General features: G+C 42.6%; 2 protein-coding genes across 4 annotated transcripts; one reads left to right on the top strand and one right to left on the bottom strand.

Annotated features, from left to right (window-relative positions):
• Window positions 1-57: 57 nt before the first annotated feature.
• gale (UDP-galactose-4-epimerase) lies at window positions 58-4274 on the bottom strand. Of its 3 annotated transcripts, none has more exons than XM_047014750.1 (11): window positions 4108-4274; window positions 3031-3164; window positions 2790-2905; window positions 2580-2693; window positions 2049-2225; window positions 1767-1880; window positions 1605-1671; window positions 1401-1486; window positions 1197-1274; window positions 638-752; window positions 58-409 (listed from the first exon to the last, which is right to left on the bottom strand). In XM_047014750.1, exons 2-11 carry the CDS (start codon window positions 3149-3151, stop codon window positions 345-347), a joined length of 1053 nt encoding a protein of 350 aa, XP_046870706.1. In that variant the 5' UTR covers window positions 3152-3164; window positions 4108-4274; the 3' UTR covers window positions 58-344. The 3 variants fall into 3 exon arrangements, with proteins under 3 accessions (XP_046870706.1, XP_046870726.1, XP_046870715.1); XM_047014770.1 differs by having other exon boundaries at window positions 2790-2902; XM_047014759.1 differs by having other exon boundaries at window positions 3031-3160.
• A 1283-nt stretch (window positions 4275-5557) lies between these two features.
• Window positions 5558-7260, top strand: LOC124466435 (kazal-type serine protease inhibitor domain-containing protein 1-like). The gene is given in 5 exon segments (XM_047018281.1): window positions 5558-6294; window positions 6497-6657; window positions 6796-6814; window positions 6817-6924; window positions 7094-7260. Coding segments are annotated over 5 exon segments (876 nt in total). The 5' UTR covers window positions 5558-5810; the 3' UTR covers window positions 7198-7260.
• Window positions 7261-18779: the final 11519 nt, after the last annotated feature.

Raw genomic sequence — 18779 nt, 5'->3', positions numbered from 1 at the left:
TAACTACCCCCTTCCCAACACACACAGACACACAACACAATCACAAATGACAATGACAATATTTAGTCATTTTAATATATATATATTTGTTTGTGTTCATATTATGGCTTGTGTGATGACAATTAATTTGTATGGCTGTACAGTAAAATGACGAACAGAGATTGATCTATAGTATGTTTCATTAAGAAAGCAATAATTAGAAGCAAAGCGATCTGGCATTTTCAGACAATCTCAAACATTATGCCATGTAATCATTCATTTTGTCTTGAGGTCCCTCTAAGTTTTATAATATAAAAACAACGTCATGATTTGCTTTGGCCACTGTTGTAAGCTGGTGAGTAACATCACGAAGCTGGGCTGTTGAGGAATCCAGAAGGGTTCTTCGACTGCCAGCGCCACAGGTCCTCACCTGAGACACAAACAGAGAGAGCTTAAGTGGATGTGCAGAAAGGAAACTATGTACATCCTCAAATAGGACAGTCCCTATCATAATGACCTTTTACAGTACCATGACCATAAAACAATCTATCGGTGACAATGGAGCGCTTCCTCAGTCAAAACAATTGGGGCCAATGATGATGACCTAATCCCAACAGGCATGATGATCAAGTTCATTTTATTATGTCAGAGTCCTTACACATCCTCTCCAGATCAAAGTCAGCTTTCCAGCCCAGCTCCTTCTCAGCCAGACCAGGGTCAGCATAGCAGGATGCTACATCTCCACCTCTTCTGGGTGCAAACTGGTAGGGGATCTATAGAGAAATGTACACAGTCAAAAACACCCCCCTTTATAGTGGTTTTCCCTGTCATCAGCTGTATCATCAGTTATATTTTTTAGGGAGTCTGTGACGTGTGGTTGTTTTAAACATTTTAATCTTCTAGACATGACTTTTAGCTCTGCTGCTATTACCTCACCATATTCAGTATACACCTAAGAATGGAGTTAACAGTGTGTGTGTGTGTGTGTGTGTGTGTGTGTGTGTGTGTGTGTGTGTGTGTGTGTGTGTGTGTGTGTATGTGTATGTATATATCAATGGACCCCATGTACTTCAGTCATTTTCCCCCAAAGACTACTGCTTTTCACCTTAACCTAGACAAATAACACACAGATGTTATTGTGTACATACACAGTACTGCCCTAATGTCTGCATCCTGGTATGTTCTTACAAGGTTATTAAGTCATTACTGTCACTCACCTGTCTCCCTGAGGCCTTCTCCATTGCTTTGACCATCTGGAGCACAGAGTAACCTGTACCTGTTCCCAGGTTATATACCTATCCACAGAGAGAGACAAACATCAGCGTTATGATTAAGTGTGTATTAGAGAATACAAGTGGAAAGTAAAAAAGCCAGCAGGCACACAGAGAGAAAAACAGGAATTAGTTGGTGAGAGCATTTACCTTGCTTCCACAGTTGTCCTTCAGTTTCTTGAGAGCGGCAATGTGTCCTTTAGCCAAATCCACAACGTGGATGTAATCTCTTACTCCTAAAAAAAGAGGTATGTAGTTATAAACCATGACTGGGTACTTTGCATTCGAATATATAAAGACTATTCAGACACCTTTAATCCCGTTCAATCACTGATCAATCTTTAGGCCTTTTACCTGTTCCATCAACAGTGTTGTAGTCATTCCCAAACACATTTAGGTGTTTTCTCCTCCCAATAGCAACCTGAAGAAGAATAAGAACACAATTTGGGTATTTATTTATAATTTGTTTCCTTATTGTTTTATATTTATTTACTTTTAGGTTCTTCCTTCAGCTACCTGGGCTACGTAAGGCAGCAGGTTATTGGGAATGCCCTGTGGGTCTTCTCCTATGACCCCAGTGGAGTGAGCTCCAATGGGGTTGAAGTATCTTAGCAGCACCGCATTCCAGTCCTACCAACACACATGAACACACATTTACATTCGCCACATGAAGCTAAAACACAAACATCTAAATGGACTGAAAAAACATGCTATAGCAAGCCAAAAAAGACTTGTTTACAGTGTGTCTGTGTACCTAAAAATATACAGCAGATGACACCTCTGTGAGCTGTACAGTACCTTCTCAGCACTGCACTGGTCCATAATCATCTCCTCTATGAAGTACTTGGTCTTGCCGTAAGCGTTGGTGCAGCCCCCCACAGGGTGCTGTTCGTCTATGGGCAGGCGCTGGGGGTCCCCGTACACAGTGGCCGAGCTGCTGAAGACCAGATTGTGTACTCCGTGAGCCTGCATCACCTGAGCCACATGCAGATGCACAGAACATGTACACACAGCAGCCATTGAGAAAGCAATCTACAGCTGACACCAGCCTAAGTGCTCACACACCTGGCATCAACAGGTTAACATTATAGCAAAGCGACACAACGAAGGCATTCGACAAACAGCCAATGAGTCTGTATACAGGGATTATGGTAATGTCAATTGTTGTGTAAGTAAGTGGGAAAACCATTACATAAAACACACACACCCACAGACAGGTATTCATGCAGAAAGGTGACAAGCAAGCAGCAGTAAATTACTTCAAACAGTGCAGGGCAAGCTGGGACTGAGGTGTGCAGGGCACAAGGCTACAACTCCTTTGCACCTCACCTCTAACAAATTAATGGTCCCAGTGAGGTTGACACGATAGTATTTCAAGGGTTGTTTCACAGACTCCCCAACAGCCTTCAGACCAGCAAAGTGCATTACAGCACTAAACGTATGCTGTTCAGATACACAAATAAAGACACAGTTAAACAACATATAAATACAAATGTAAATGTGTGGGTATGAATAGAATCATTGTGAATAACCTCTGACCTTTTTGAAGATCTTCTCCAGGCCAGGACGATCAAGCAGGTCAAGCTCATGGAACTCGATACTGGTGTTCAGAACCTTCTCTACCCTGCGCAGGCTCTCTGGTACATCCCCCTCTCCTCCAGAACAGAAGACACAGACACACACACATCTTTATTGGCTATCAGCATCACAAATCACAAAAACAAACATAGAACCGTCTGCATGGCTATAATACACTTTCTGTTGAGTTATGGACACTTACCTCGAACAGCATTGCTGAAGTTATCTATGACCACAGGGCAGAAGCCTGCCTCAATCAGCTCCACCACACAGTGGCTGCCGATGTAGCCCCCCCCACCTGTCACTAGGACCTTCTCTGCCATCCTCGCCACCTGTCTTAGCATTGCACAACACAAGACAAACTTACTCCACAGTGCACTTCATCAGTAGAAACAGTGACATTTTCTCCCCTTGAAACTATTCTGGCTTATCACTTCTGAATTTGAGAGGTCTTGTAATAAAACTGTGTGGTCACCAAGCCTGTTGTACTGAATAGATTCACTGACATGGATGATCTCACAGATTGCCAATAAGAAATGCTGATGAATCGTGTCATGAATGTGACAGGGCAATCCTGAAAACCTGGTTGGTTTATAAGCCAGGACAAACGTCAAACGTGTTAAACTCTGCCCCACCCCACCCACTGGACACGTCATAGCCTCGGGTGCCACTGTACCTGGTCAGAGTAACCAGGATACGGTTTGGATTCTAGACGTTCACTAATAATGGCCGGGTTTCCCAGATTCGTTAAGAAGCTCTTAACACTAAGATCTTCTTAACAACGTTCTAAGAACGTTCTAGAGCGCCCTTAGAACGTTCTTAAGACGCTCTTAGCGTTAAGAGCTTATTAACGAATCTGGGAAACCCGGCCAATGTCGTTAGCTTTTTTCATATATCTGTCCTTCGGTCAGCTCAGAGAAGTGTCTCTAGTATAACAAGTCAGAGCGCACTATCGTTATTGAATAACAAAATCCAGTGACATGAACATTATTGCTGCCATTCAATTAAAAGTCCAGTGTGTCTCCCAGAATGTTTTGGATGGGTGGTAATGCCATCTCTCTCTGTGCACTTGTGCCACGTACCGCTTCGCATAACCAACTAATATTAATATCAAACAACACATTCCTCTTGTATTCCATTCTAAGTGTAATGACAGGCTATCTTTATAATGCAACAACTGCAATGGCATTATGTTCATAGCGTTCGGTTTAGTAAAGCTGTACATTAACAGCAACATCAGTACATTAACCTCCTATAAGTGAATTTACACAATTCTCACCTTAACGTTCTGTACAACGAAGGGAAAAACCTCCACCCGAAGCAAATCACTGGCCAATGCGGCAGAGAGTCACTGATGACTGCCAAGAATGAACAAAGTTGTTAAAGAACTTGTCAACATTTGGGTCTACGTTCCTGCTTCCTGTTCTGTACATCACTACGTGGAGCTGCGTCAAGTCAGAATATTATGCCAGTGCTTTCTTTTCAAAATAAAAGCTACGATTTTGGTATAGCGCTATCATTTTCCAATTTCATTCTTATGCCATAACATTCTTTTATCTGAAACGATATATAATAGCCTTGCCTCATTTCTTTTGGTCACATTACAAAAATATTTATGCAACTGACTCTGACTGACTGGCTAGTGGCTAAACATTTGCATGTTCATCAGAGAGTACTTTTATTTAGTATCGTCGACGGTCAATGAACATCCATACTTTTGTCGCTGCCTTCACACTAATGAAACGTGGACGTCGTCAAACCAGGAAGCCTCACGCGCACTGACGTCAGAAGTCACTCTTTCCAAGCCACATCTCTACCCACACAGTGTATTTATTGTAGAAGCAGTTAATTTGATGCCAGATGTGCGTCCATGCCCTCTTTCACTGAAGGAGAACTGGAGGAAAAAATATTATTACTTTAGAATCCTCTTCACCAGCACATGATGAGGAACAGCAGTTCATTGTATTTAAAATAATTTTATTTTCCCAAGATGAAAAACATCTGAGCACAAAGAACAAACATTGTATAACATAGTACAGGCACATTTTTCCCGAGGCAAGTAGGGTGAAGTGCCTTGCCCAAGGACACAGCGTCATTTGCACGGCTGGGAAACAAACCAACAACCTTCTGACTAATAGTCCAAGTCCCTAACCGGTCAGCCATCTGACCCCCAGACATTATACATATATAACATTTCTTTTTATTTAACCTTTTTATTTTTTACATGCTTCAACATGTAGGCAGATTTACCTAAATGACATAGGAGACGTCAGACCAAGGAATTTCATGCCACTCTGCTAGAGACAGTGATTTTGAGAGAGTGACAAAAAGAGATTCATACAGAGATATCTATATGCATGTACCTTATGTACATACCATAATAAATCTGTGTTACCATATTATGTGTTAGTTTTGGTATACCACCTACAGTATGTGAAAATCCCTTCACGGTCTCACTACGAAGCAGAAGAAGGAGCACTCATCTCAATACACATTCTTTTCTATGCTGTGCCATATTTGTACTCCTTGTGCCAGTTATGCCTTGCCCGGAGACACTGGCATATGAAGAAAGACTGAGGCACTGTGAGAGAGGAGACAAGAGACCACTCAAGGTTTTGGGGGGTGAAGATTCCTCCCACACCGCTTCGTTCTTTGCTTAATTTCCATGAAGAACAACTTGGAGCTGAAGGAAAATAATGAGGAGAGAGCAACATAAAAGTAAGAATCCTTTGAAACAAGCTGGGGTAAACTGAACAAGAGACCTAGTAGTGAGGACACAGTGGCACAGAAGAGAGAAAGAAGGAACCACAGCAAAAGCCTTTTTGGGATCAGTAAACATTTTTTTATCGGTTTGTGCTCGGACTTTAACAAACAACCAGGTGAAGACTCTACATCCTTACAGCTTCCCTCAAATTCATAAGCAGGTCCAGAGGAGATACCTCTACATCTGTGAATGTGTGCATACTGCACATCACAGATGCCATGGCTTTTAGTACTCATGTCTGGTTGTGTGTTAGTATCTGTCTGGTCATATGTATCCTTCCATCCTTGGGGGTCCCCCCTCAGCACCGTGGCTGGCTGCGTCTCTGGGAAGAGGGTGAGGGCTGTGGGGAGTGTGATCTACAGCGCTGTCCTCTGGCGCTGCATGACTGCCCAGCTGGGCGAGTTCGGGACAGCTGCGGCTGCTGTGAGCAGTGTGGCAACGTGGAGGGCCAGCAGTGTGACCCTGGTGGGGCTCAGGAGTTCTATGGGCGCTGCGGAGAGGGGCTGGTGTGCCAGAGGAAAACAAAGAGAGGGCGGAGGGGCCAGGCCAGGGAGAACCCTGAGCCTAAGTGTGTGTGTCAGGCTCAGGGGCCAGTGTGTGGCTCTGATGGACACACCTACCCCAACCTGTGCCAGCTGAAAGAAGCTGCCAGCAGAGGAAATGCCACCGTGAGACTCACTGGACATGGACCATGCTACTCTGGTAAATATAGCCACTCTGTGTCTGGCAACCAGAAATAGTATCTAAAGCCACTTTGATGTATTAGTGGACATTGCTATCTTGAAGGGGTAGTCCTAAACAACTCTGTTGGTTGTTCACAGTAGAACAACAGTGGCATTTCAAAGATGAATGAAACCAGTTGAGGTGTTAATAGTTAACCTTGTGGTGCTTCTCTCTCACTCAGCTCCCCGCATATCCAGGGCGCCCAGGGACCTCTCCAACTACACAGGAAACGACATAGTGTTTGGCTGTGAGGTCACTGCATACCCCCTCCCCAACCTGAGCTGGAGAAAGAAGGGGAGTGACAACTTCCTGCCAGGGGACGATCCCCATATATCTGTCCAGGTCTGATGATGAGGATGTCATTAACAGTCTTTCATGTATTCATTTAAGATAAATTAATTAAATATTTTCCTGTTTGACCTTTGACCATTTGATCTGGTCTGTTCTTATGCCCAGACTCCCTCCCTTTCCCCCTCCCAGGCTAGAGGTGGCCCCCAGCGCTGCAGATACAGGGTCTCCACACTTCTGACGCAGGGGTCTACTCCTGCATTTCCCACAATGCATTGGGGGAGTCGTCTGCCTCCGCCCGTCTCACCGTGCTCAGACAGAGTGAGTTCCACAACACTATTTTGGGAGATTCTCAACTAAGGCTTATTTAAGAGTCACTTATCAATCAAAAGTCAAACAAAAGTTAACTTGTCTTTGAAGTCTTATTTTATAAAACTGTTATCAGATTGGCAGAAACGTTTAAATCCTCCCTTTTTGATCTGTTCATCAGTGGTGAGAGTGATGAGAGGGCGACAGGAGAAGGAGGAAGAGTATTTCTATGACGACACAGAGGAAGGTAGTGATGATGGGCAGTCTGGAGACTATCTAGGGTGACCTGCTGTGTCTGACATCCAAGGTGGTTCATTGGACTTTAACTCACAGAAAATGAATTAACTGAGTATAACGAGTTTGTAGGAATAGAAAATTCTTGCCTGTGAAATAGCAAAATACCATATCTTAAATTCAGTATACCATGCATTACTTGTTTTACAATGCTACTGCTACTATATTGTCATGGCACTTTATGAATAAAGCACTTCAGTTTACTGATCTGGTCATTTGTTTTATCAACTTCAGTCAGTATTGACGTTAGTATGAATGCTCATTTCATGGGAGAACAGATAATGGCAGCTCTACATGTTATACATTACATTACATTACATATTTAAATTTTAAATGTTATTCATTTATCAGATACTTTCATTCAACCAACATACAAAAAGAAGGTAAGAAGACCAAAAGAATAAAGGTAAAGTGACAGTACATTTTGTGAGCAGTTCCATTTGACAACACAGGGGGATGCTCTGGCCTCAACAAATTGCTCTTATTGGAACGATGTGGATGGAGTGTTGGTAGGGAGGTGGGCGGGTTGGCTGTCTGACTTGAAGACTGAAAGATGTGGCCATCTGCAAGGGACCATCTCTATGCGCAGGAGTTTGTGTATGTACAGTATGTGTGCATGTGTGTGTGTCTCTCCCTGCCTGATTCTCCGTTAATCTCCTCCTCATCCACACACTCCCAGTCCCTGCTGGATAGTGTGTCTCCATCTGAATGGCAGCTGGCATTAGTACTGAGAACCTTTCCTCTGCACTCTGTGTTAGCTAATACTGATGAGAGATTAAAGACCTGCAGGGAGACACAGTCCATCCAATCTAGACTAACTCCCCCTCTTTTCAATTCTCCCTCCATGTCCCTTCACGTCTCTCATACAGTGGGTTATCCCAGTCTCCCTCTTCTCTCTCATCTACATCTTTTTTTCAACCTTCCATCTATTTGCCTTTCTCTTGAGAGCTTAGTAAAATGACATGAATGTTCCGTGTCTAACCCAGTGGGGGTGATGTCACCAGACATTTCCTCATGGTGTGGAGGCTTGTCTTCCTCTGCTAATTACCCTGTACAAACTAGAATCTGATATGGCGGATATGAGGACCAAATGGAATTATTGTGGGCTAACAAAGAGATATTGATATTAGGAGCAGTGAGGGAGAGAGTGAAAGAAACTGACATGGAGAGGGATGCATGCACTCACACACACATACATAAACACAAACACACACACATACATAAACACACACACACATACACACATATTGACACACATTCAATAACACTTGTATTTAGACAAAGGCACACATAGATACACACACATACACTCAACCAGACACACACATCCCCCCCTCCCCCACACACACACACTTATGCCTCACAACCACTTGTTTCCCTCGTCCATTCCCTCAGATAGGGTAATTTCATTGCAGTGGTAATTACCTTCATTAGTGCTAGCAGCTGTATATGGATTGTTGTCCAAACCTCATCCCAACCAAGCAAATAGCTCTCATCACCAGTTCACCTGTTTCCATGTGAAGTGGTTTACTCACCAGGTATGTGTTACCCTTTTCTATGACGTATTCACTTTGCACTGTCACGTCTCAAGACTTTAATCTTAAAATGTCTATGGCTGCTCTTACCATAGGCCCAGTCTGACGGGGCTTGGGAGAGAGATCAGGCCAGGCAGAAGAAGGTTTGATGATGCATGGAGAGGAGAGGTGAGGAGAAAGTACAGAGACTGTGGATAAATACAGACAGTTCTCAATGAAGACAGAGAATCTCCACACTTTATATGATCTGAAATCAGAAAACAATTGAACACAAGAGGGCACTGTTTTGCTAAAAGAAAATCTTCACATGGGAAAACTCTATTTAGTCATCTACCCACCAGCCCCATTATGTGAACCAAGATAAATGCCTTTCATTTAACAATAAAAGTTTATTATTCTATGAAACTATACAATAGGTCAACTCTGAATATAGAATAGAATGATTTTCCCAATCTGTAACAAAGGCTTCATTTATCTACTTGTAGTTTATATGAAAGGGACAGGGACATCGTTCCCTTCACAGCTTTTTAATTATACAGTGTCCAGATCCCTGAAAAGAAAAATATATCTGTGATGAATACAGACTGCTTTACACAAAGCCTCCCATACTCTCGGAAATTGGCTGAGTTTTATTGGTATAGGATCCACAGACTGTGGATAACCAGTGCTGGGCTAACCCTTGTATTAGGAGCTAAATGTCATGCATAGCCTGTTTTTATTGGGTGGTGTGGCGCAATCTGCCCTTTTCCTTTTCGTAGAAGTCATTGTTAAAGAGCCTGTTTCAATGGCGGCCACCAGATGGGCTCTCCTACAGGTCGGACTGGGAGTGTTTACTACGCACTGGTGTGTGGATAACAGGTGAGCATATCGCTGGTCCATCGGCCAATCAGAAGGCAGCAGATGTCTGATCCCTCCGGTAAAGCTTTATTTGGCATCTGGGGCTGTTTGGGGCTAGATAATGGAGAGAGATGGGAGTGGGTTTGATAATGACAGGTGTTGAGGTGTATCCGATTCATCATTTATCCTATAAGGTTAACTTGATTTTGCTGGATGGGATTTGAATAACATGGTTATTTATTGATTCATACAAACACTATAACACACATTATTTATAGAATGGTACCAAGTTTAAATTGTTAATTGTCTTTCACGCTATCCCTTTACTGTTGGAAATAAGATATATATTCCTATTAGCTGTTCTGTTACATGGCATCCATTTTCTATTATCCTCATCCGTAAATTCAAAGAACTTTCAGCAACAAAATGTTCCACTCTGAGTATTAAGCAAATAAACATTGAACATTCCTTACCCTTTTGAGCACAGACCATCCATCACTGCAATTTGGTATCATGGCAACAGGAGTGGTAGGGTAGGGCAGAGGGGAGTCTTTTAGAGCTTGGAATTAGTTCTCTAATGGATGACCTGTGTCTAACATGCCTGCATGGATGGGGCTGGTTGGTGCACCTGCCCCTTCTATGTTAATAACATATCAGATTACCTATCCAGCTTACTACGCACGCCCAAGGCTGACCTCTTTAAAGGTTATGCAACTTCCTGTAACTACAGTGAGCCAGTTCCTGTTTGATGGCTTTTTAGACCAGGTACACTGGCTATTCATTTATCTCCACAGGCATTTGAGATGTGTCGACTGCAGGCAGAATTTTCATATAGAAACATGGGATTGTGCTGTGCCAATCAAAGATGAAATACAATGATGAAATCGATTGATTCTATTAAACCAGGAAAGAGCCTCCGAAGTATCTGCACTGACAATACAGAGAAAAGATGCAAAAGGTTCACATTCTGAACCATCCATCTAAATACTCCCATTGTAAAAGTCTGAGATCTCATATAGATTAGCATGCACTTACAGCAGCAGTATGCCAGTGTGAACCCTATGATCTGACTGGAAGGCCAGCTCTGGTCCCTATGAGGCCTCTCAGGGTGATTAGGGGGCTAAGCTGCCAGAGCAGCCCAGTGAAGCGAAGCCGAAGCTGGGCTTAACAGCCTTCAAAGGGCAACCTCCTTTTGCCTCTGTCCTGGTTCAATTCAAATCAGAACCCCAGACTGAAATCGCATCGTTCCTCAATGAGGTTTAGAGATAATCTGTGTTACATTTTTCATTTGGTTTCGTAAGGTTTATCATTAAACCTATATTTTCGGAGACCTTTGCTTTTTGAAGTATATTCTTGTGTGGGATAGGGATGGTGAAAATGAAATGAAAACACCCCAAAAAGGATCAGCAAAGAATCTTACATTTTAGTAAAAAGCCCTGTCTCCGCCTTAAACCAAACATGGTATCAATGCCTTACCGCCAACTGCAATGAACTCTCTGTGGCAGGTGTCCACTTCAGAACACCTAGGCTTCACATACAGTAGTGTAACCATTAACCACTGCTCAAACAGAACAAATTTGACACACGTTACCTAGAGCTACCTGCCTGGCAACCAACTTCTGTTAGTGGCGGCCACAGCATGGATTTTCAAATCAAATCAAATCAAATCAAATTTATTTGTATAGCCCTTTTTACACGCAAGCATGTCACAGAGGGCTTCACATGCGCCCATAGAACTGCCCCTCAACCAACCTAAACCCTCAAGGAAGACAAGGAAAAACTCCCAGAAAAACTCCCACCGGGAGAAAAAATGGAAGAAACCTTGGGAGGAGCAATTCAGAGAGGGATCCCCTCCTCCAGAGACGGTTGGTAAGAGAGAGGAGCAGAACACAAGCTAAACATAGTCATACAGTGTCAATGGGTTTTGAAACACCAAAATCCATTGTTCGGCTTTATAGACGTTGGATGGGACCGGGAAACTCGCTGTTGGCCGTCATGGAGACTGGATTCCGGGTGACGACCTGGTTCAGCGTTGGCAGACCGACGACCAAGCAGGTCCTGACAGCTCAAACCCCCCACACCACAGGGAATGTGTGGGGGGGGGGACAGAGAGGAGAGCAGGGATTAGAGAATGCCAGGAGCAGCTAACAGTTACAGTCAAAATAGAATGAGATCCCCACCGGTCAAGTGTGGACTAGTGCAGCAATTTAACAGAGCAAAAAGGGTATTTGATTTCAACAGCCAGCGACCTGAGCAGTGGTACATCACGGCACCAGTCTCATGTTGCTGCCCCCCTGGCCGGAAGGCACTCTGCAGACACTCACAGCCCTATGGACTGACTCTCATAGAATGACCTCCCTGTTAGCCAGTTTTCACTCTCACCCCTATTATCCTCTGATTATGAAACGATTAGGCGCCGCTAGGCTAATATCACAAAGCGGGCCGGTGATGGATGGGTTTAGTGATAGACTCAGGTGGTTGGTTGGGAGGCTTTGTCCCAATACCCCCTAACTAGTGATCCTGGTGACCCCCCTCTCTACCCTGCGCCATGATCCACCCTTGTTACCCCCACCAGCTGCCCCTGACCCCTCATCATAGACCCTGCCTCTGCTCACCATGTGTTGAGAGTCAAAGGGGTCCCCCCATCACTCATCAGAAAGGAACGTCCCAACCCCCCTCACAGGCAGCAAGCCACTATCAATTGGCCTCTGGACAGAGATGGATAGGGGGGCCTCGACCCAGTACCTTTCTGGTAGGAACCCCTTAACAATGGGCTGCTGTCACTGAGGAAGAATCGAAGGGATCCCAGGCCTGATGATCAGGTCAAGTCTGGTGGCCCTGGAAGGAAGTTTTCATAAGGTAACGGGTGGGCTTGTTCACATAAAAAAATACAGTAAATCCCTTCTCCCTAATGCACTGCTGGATTAAAGAGTTTTTTGAATGTGTCTGGAAAGTACAAATTTAGGTACAAATGATAGGACAACAGTGTTGTTGGCAAAGAGGAGCCACTGATGGCCACACCACCAAGATTGAAAGTGAAAGATCTTTAAACATATTCACAAAGACCCTGAGCATCATTCACATGTAGATTTGCCCTCCCGCAAGTGGAAGGCTGTATGATTTCCATTTAGATACGGTGTACGTATAAACAAAGAGAGGACAGCCAACAAGAAAGTGGGTTCTTGATTTGATTAACTAATCATAGTCTTTGTAATCCCACTCGGCCTCCAAGGGCAGGCTTGCCTGTACACCCTTATTGACCTAAACATTGATTATTGGGAGTCTGGAGCCAATCATCTCCAGGAACATGGTCCATACACTGGTGAATGGCTGTGATTAGCCAGACAATTAAGATACACTGAGTTTATTTCCCCATAATCCCCCTTGCTGCACTCAACAAACAACAACTATCCCTGATCAACAATACAAGTCTAGGGATGAAAAGGGTTGGAGTGGAAGGTGATTGGGCTCTTTAAACCCTCTGGCAAGAGGGTAGGCAGGTTGTTCGTGATTAGATGGAGCTTAGAGCTTTTACCAGTGCTTTGAGCTTAAAGCAATGTCTTGATGTTGAAAGTAGGAAATAATTGTTGATGAGATTTGTAGTGAAAGAGATCACATCTACCCTTACTGGATGTGATATAAATTGTGCAGCATGTGAGTGTTTTTCTGTTCCTTTTTGAGCAAATCATCTCTTAGAACACAGGTGTTTGTCAGACTCCTCTAAACTCATTCCTAAGGGTTTAAAGTAATAGTAACAATGACATCATGGTTTTATAAATCAGGTCAACAATTTTAACATGATCATTAATATGATTTTCGATCACATTGAGCACACCAACATCCGCACTAAGAACAAAAAACAAACAAATATTGTCCCTTTATCACGTCAAAAACAAAATATCACGAAACTTGCAACCCCACTCCAGACGGTCACATATCCCAGTCAAAGTTTTTAGAGGCAGAGTGAGGTCCAGCATGTGTATCCGGAGGGTGTATTAGTCTACAGCTCAGCCTGCTCCATGACTGATCTCCTCGACTGGAGCTTATTATGCAAACGGCTCCCAACTCCCACTGCATAATTAGTACTTAATTAATTTGAGTGAAATCTTTCATCTGTCTGGGTCCGGCCGCTCCTTCCTCCATTTACAACATGATATTAATTTCAGAGTGGGAATCGTAGCCTGGCTGATGAAAAGACTGATATAATTAATCAAGTATCTTTTTTCCTCTCTTTTTTTCTGAGGGAAAATAATAAGAGTGATGAGCAGAGTCTGATTAACCCTATTTAGGTGACTAATTATGGGGTTCATTTAATAATCAAGAAAGCAGCGCAATTATGAGAGAATGCAAATGACTCCAGCTAATGAGGAGCATGTCAATTTTGGAGATGTTTTGTTTGGAAAATGTGACATTCCAAACTCTTCACATGGGGTCATTTGTTATTGTGTGTCTGTACGAGGATGGGCTTACATGCTTGAGCCTGAAATTATTTGGATGCTCATTCCATTTTTTCAAGAATACATCACCAACCAGAACGTCTTATTGAGAAACTCAATAAGACCACGTCCAAACACCACGTCCAATCCAAAAAGTATAAAGCATAACGTTGGATTTCCCAAATTGAACACATTACATTTCCCAGTCAACAGCAAAACAAGATTATTTCCTTGGGTTTTCCTGTTGAGAAATGGATGTGGACTATTCAGAAAGTAAGACTGAGTCACTTACGGGCAAATAGCATTGCCCCGAAGTCTACATGCAGTGCAACAGAGCTATGCTAACGTCAGTTGTGTACGGCAGCCAAAACTACAGCAGAGATTCAGGACCATGGACAGCAATTTGGCTTATAAGAGCGGGGTTTACACGTTCCATTAGAAGAACGTCTGAAGCGTTTTTACTTCGCAGGGATGGTGGCTTGTACTAATACTAAAATGACATGAGCAATTGCAGTTTACTTAAATTCGGAGAATCAAAATAGGAGAATTCCTGAACAGTTACAGAATGTATGGCGGGCGTTTCATTTGTGGAAGCAAACAACTCATGGGTCCCCTTTAAGAAAAAAAGGTTCGAGCACGACATTTAAAGAAAGAAAGAAGGAGTTAGAGAGCGAGATAATTCTGTAGCTCCATTTGTCAACAGACAGAAGATTTGGTCCATTAGGTTGGTGAGCGGTCATCTTTCATGTTTCTCCAGATAATGCATCTACAGTCCACACGTTCATCAAGTTAATGGTAACCTCACATAGCCTATAATGATACTATGAGCAATTTAATTAATTTAGGACACAAGTCATTCCAACTGTACACATTGTAGTGTGCCACATATTTTAGTGTTCTTATAGCTATAATTTATTCACTTCAAATCTATATAGAATTATGCTGCCTTCAGTTTAGGTGTGGCAAAGTCTATCAGAAAGTCATATGTTTAACTCAGTGGCGTGGGTTTCATGATACATTAATTTGAAAACGGCAAATCTGTCCTTCCCACTTTTTATTAAGAAAATTACATTTAGTGGCTGCATCCAAAAAGCTGTCCCACTCACATTTGGAAACAAACATACGCCACTGGAAATGCTGAACTCCCTTCTCCTTACAGGGGTGAAATAGTTAACGTTCCTTATTCCTTAAAAAAAAAAATGGATGATGGTCGAAGTGTGTGTGTGCGCATGCGCGTGCATGCAGGCGTGCATGTTCTGTACCTCAATCTTCCCTCTCCGCTCTCCCATAGAGCAGCTGTGCCTCTGAGAACTCTTCTGAGGTAATTGAATGAGCCAGGGCAGAGGGAAACCTGCGGCGGGAAGTTGGCGCCCGCTGGCCTTATTATCTATAATACACCAGCCGCTCTGCCTGCGCTTTGTTGTCCGCTCATGAATACAGAAATGAATGTGAGGGCCGACAGAGGTGAACGCGGGGAGAGACGAGGTAGTGGTTTTTAATCAGTCCCAGATAGAACAATCACTTTATCCACCTCTGTGGCTCAGAGGTGAATTAGCATTTAACATTCCAGGGCATGTCTCGTGGGATAGACTCCACCTAACGACCAAGAAACATTGGAAATTACGAAGCAACTCTCGAATGTTTTCGATTAGAGAATCAAACATGCCTCTGGGATAAGGGCAAATTATATTCATACAGTTTTATTTTGCTTATGTTATTACTCCAATGGATAGGAGTCGGAATAACCCCAGAAATGCTGAATTATGCAGTTTGGCTTATTATCGGACACGATTAGTTTGCATTTGCTTTTCACAATGAGAAACAATACACCTCAAACCGATTTATAAACTTTTTATTTTACAAAAAAATTGAATAACTTCACTCACAAAGGCTCGTTTGTTTCATTGTCTAATTGGTTCATCGTAGAAACATCTGAAGACAATGGCTAAAGCGCTCCTACACAGGTCCTTGCATCATCCCCTGTGATTAAATCTGGATTCCTCACTGGCTCTCTGAATTGGTCTTCTCTTATCAGATTAGACAGGCCGAATGGAGCTCCAACTCATCCATTACAATAATTTATTGACAACACCATTCATGGAGCCCATGTCGTGACCGCAAATTACAGTGACATCCTTACTTGTTATAGGCTATAGTGGGTTAGATATAGAGGCACACAAGGTCTGATCGAGCACACATACCAATGGTGATTTAGACCTCCAGTATGTAGAATATTTTATAATATATAATTGATATAGACATAATAATAATTCAGTCTGATTTCATAGGCTACTTTGGAACCAAGATGTTTAGGATCTTAAATCGTCCACCGTCCGGATGCTTCGTTCAGCCTGTAGGTGGTGCAATGAAGTCAAGTTGTCAAGGAATTAACTCAACTAGACGGCTGTCTTCAGGGTTGTATCAAAATATCAAGATTATTGTCATAAAATGTATGCCTATGTCAAAATGTAGATCGTTATGAAGTTGCTCTGTATTCGTGAGCAAAACCGCACCATTGAAAGCACTCTAAAGACCCCAACAGGCCACTTAATCCAAGTTTCACAAACAATCCTCAGCATTAGACCCGGGTATGTATTTTTTTTATCAAACTTGTAGAAAGGAGGCCCATGAGACCTACGACGATTCAAACCAAAGAGGTGTGTTATAACCCCTATGCGATCCCGAAGTGGCCCCGGTGATAGTGCATGAAGGGCGGAGGAAGTTTATGAGTATGGAAGGAGAGGCAGCTGTATGGTAATGAGGCACTTCCCCCTTGCATAGACAGGGGAGCACGCGCCACTGAGCAAACACGCACATGCGTCCGATACCAAGGCCACCACACTGCACATTGGCCCACGCGCTTAAGAGAAATTATCACGGGGAAAGAGGAACTCGTTAAAATGCCATTAAAGTATCTCCTCGAACCAATGCTAATATAAGTGCAGCTGAAACACTGAAAACTGATTGGCCATAACACAAACAAGGGCAAATGCATGACCTAAGACAGCGAATTATGAAAACATGTATTTGTTAAATAAGTGTTCATATGTTGGAAAAGGACAATAGGGTCTACTCTTGTCTATGAAAGAAATGTACAACTTTCTACTTTTCTCAAAGTAGAAAATATAGGTTAAGATTTTGACTTGATCCAGATAACATAACTTGTTTAAATTGGTTTGAATTGCCCATGGTATTTTGTAGCCTACAAATAAAGTTCAAAAAAGTGTGTGAAAAGCAACTTTTCACAAAATTAAAAAGCGAATATAGAATCGTGGCAAATCTAACGGTGAGCATTGAAGCAGGTGAGAATGCACCAAAACAGCCATTCAAAGACACATGTCTCAACTTGATTGTGCAATTATTTGACTTGGTCATACAGCAGCTTTATGCAAATGGGCAGAACAATGGGCGATGATGGAGATTAATTCTTGCCTGGTTTCCCCGTGCAGAGAGAAAGGCACTCTCCAAAGTACAGGGCGCACAAAGTCCCTGGTTTGACTTCATTTAAATAAATATTCAACCAGACGGACAAAGTTATGTTGAGATGTCTTCTCAGTCTTTCTTTTTTATGAAAACAGTTTTTTTTTACATCTGAAAAACTTGCGCGTTTTTTCACATTCACTGTAGCCATTTAATAATGGGTTCTTTAACGTTTTGGATTAGACCTACAAAAAAACGTTACAATTTTTAAAAAATAACATTGAAAATAACATATTTAGCCTATATAACTGAATTCTAGTAGGCTAAATATGTTAGTTAGCTAGATTTGTTAGTTTTAACTATAGTTAAAACTAACAAATATGCCAAAACTGACAATACTACCTGCTTTAACAGCATTGTGCAAATAAGAAAACATTTTAAGAAGGTAATATGTTGGAAAATAATAAAGATGATTGTATTTCCATATTAGCCTACATAATCATGCAGTCATGTTTTAGATGTTATTGCATTTCATTACTGTGCGAGCAGCAGTGCGCGCTGACTGACATTCGGACTGCGGCCCTCTTTGTTTGGAGCGCTGATTACACACAGCACGCGCCTATCTCTAGGCCAGATTGGCCGTGAGTCCTATTTCACAGTGAAGAGGTCAATTTGCCTTTCAAACGAAAACGGAATATCCAGCGTGGGCAGACGTGGCTATTGTCCACGAAGACCAGAGGGCTTGCTTACTACTTATGTATGCAGTGAGACGTCTGATTTATAACTCGAGTTAAACTGCCGAGACAGACACGTGCTCAAATAAATATGATTTAAACTAAAGAATATTTCCATTTAAAAAAAGAACACAAAACATGATCAAGGTCAAGTCAAGTGAATGTTTTATGTTGGCTATATGCGTTAGAAATGTCAAGGCTCACAATTGACACAAGTTACGATGTTGTCCATAATGTGCATTCGTGAAGTGTTGTGCATTCGTGAAATATATAAACAAAAACATAAAAACACGTCCACCATCAAACAAACATGTAAAGATGCTTACAAGGTTTGGGTTATTGAAGCCCTGCTGTGGTAGGCGCACACATTATGCGCACACATTTTAATACCGAGGATTGTCAAAATCATATAGCCTAGGCCCAATACTATGAATCCCACTCCACTCCAGTCCCTATCTTAATTCTAAATTTTGATGATTGCGGTAGTGACAGACATTTCCTTTTGGCAGCTCTGTGGCCCCCGGAGGAGAGCCACAAAGCCGTGGCACGTGTGCATTTGTATAGAAAGCCATCAGACCGTAAAAAGAGGAGGACCCGGCGTGTGCCTCTGT

This window comes from Hypomesus transpacificus, chromosome 3 (assembly GCF_021917145.1).
Source record: "Hypomesus transpacificus isolate Combined female chromosome 3, fHypTra1, whole genome shotgun sequence".
In the NCBI taxonomy this organism is placed as follows: Eukaryota; Metazoa; Chordata; class Actinopteri; order Osmeriformes; family Osmeridae; genus Hypomesus; species Hypomesus transpacificus.
This window is presented reverse-complemented; position numbering and strand designations above follow the sequence as displayed.

Bases quoted from the DNA above. Each gene is read 5' to 3' on its own strand.
- gale (XM_047014750.1), bottom strand. From the start codon at position 3,151: ATGGCAGAGAAGGTCCTAGTGACAGGTGGGGGGGGCTACATCGGCAGC. The intron at 1,672-1,766 runs GTAGCTGAAGGA...ATTCTTCTTCAG, and splicing joins TGCTGCCTTACGTAGCCCAG to GTTGCTATTGGGAGGAGAAA. The intron at 753-1,196 runs GTGAGTGACAGT...ATTTCTCTATAG, and splicing joins AGAAGGCCTCAGGGAGACAG to ATCCCCTACCAGTTTGCACC.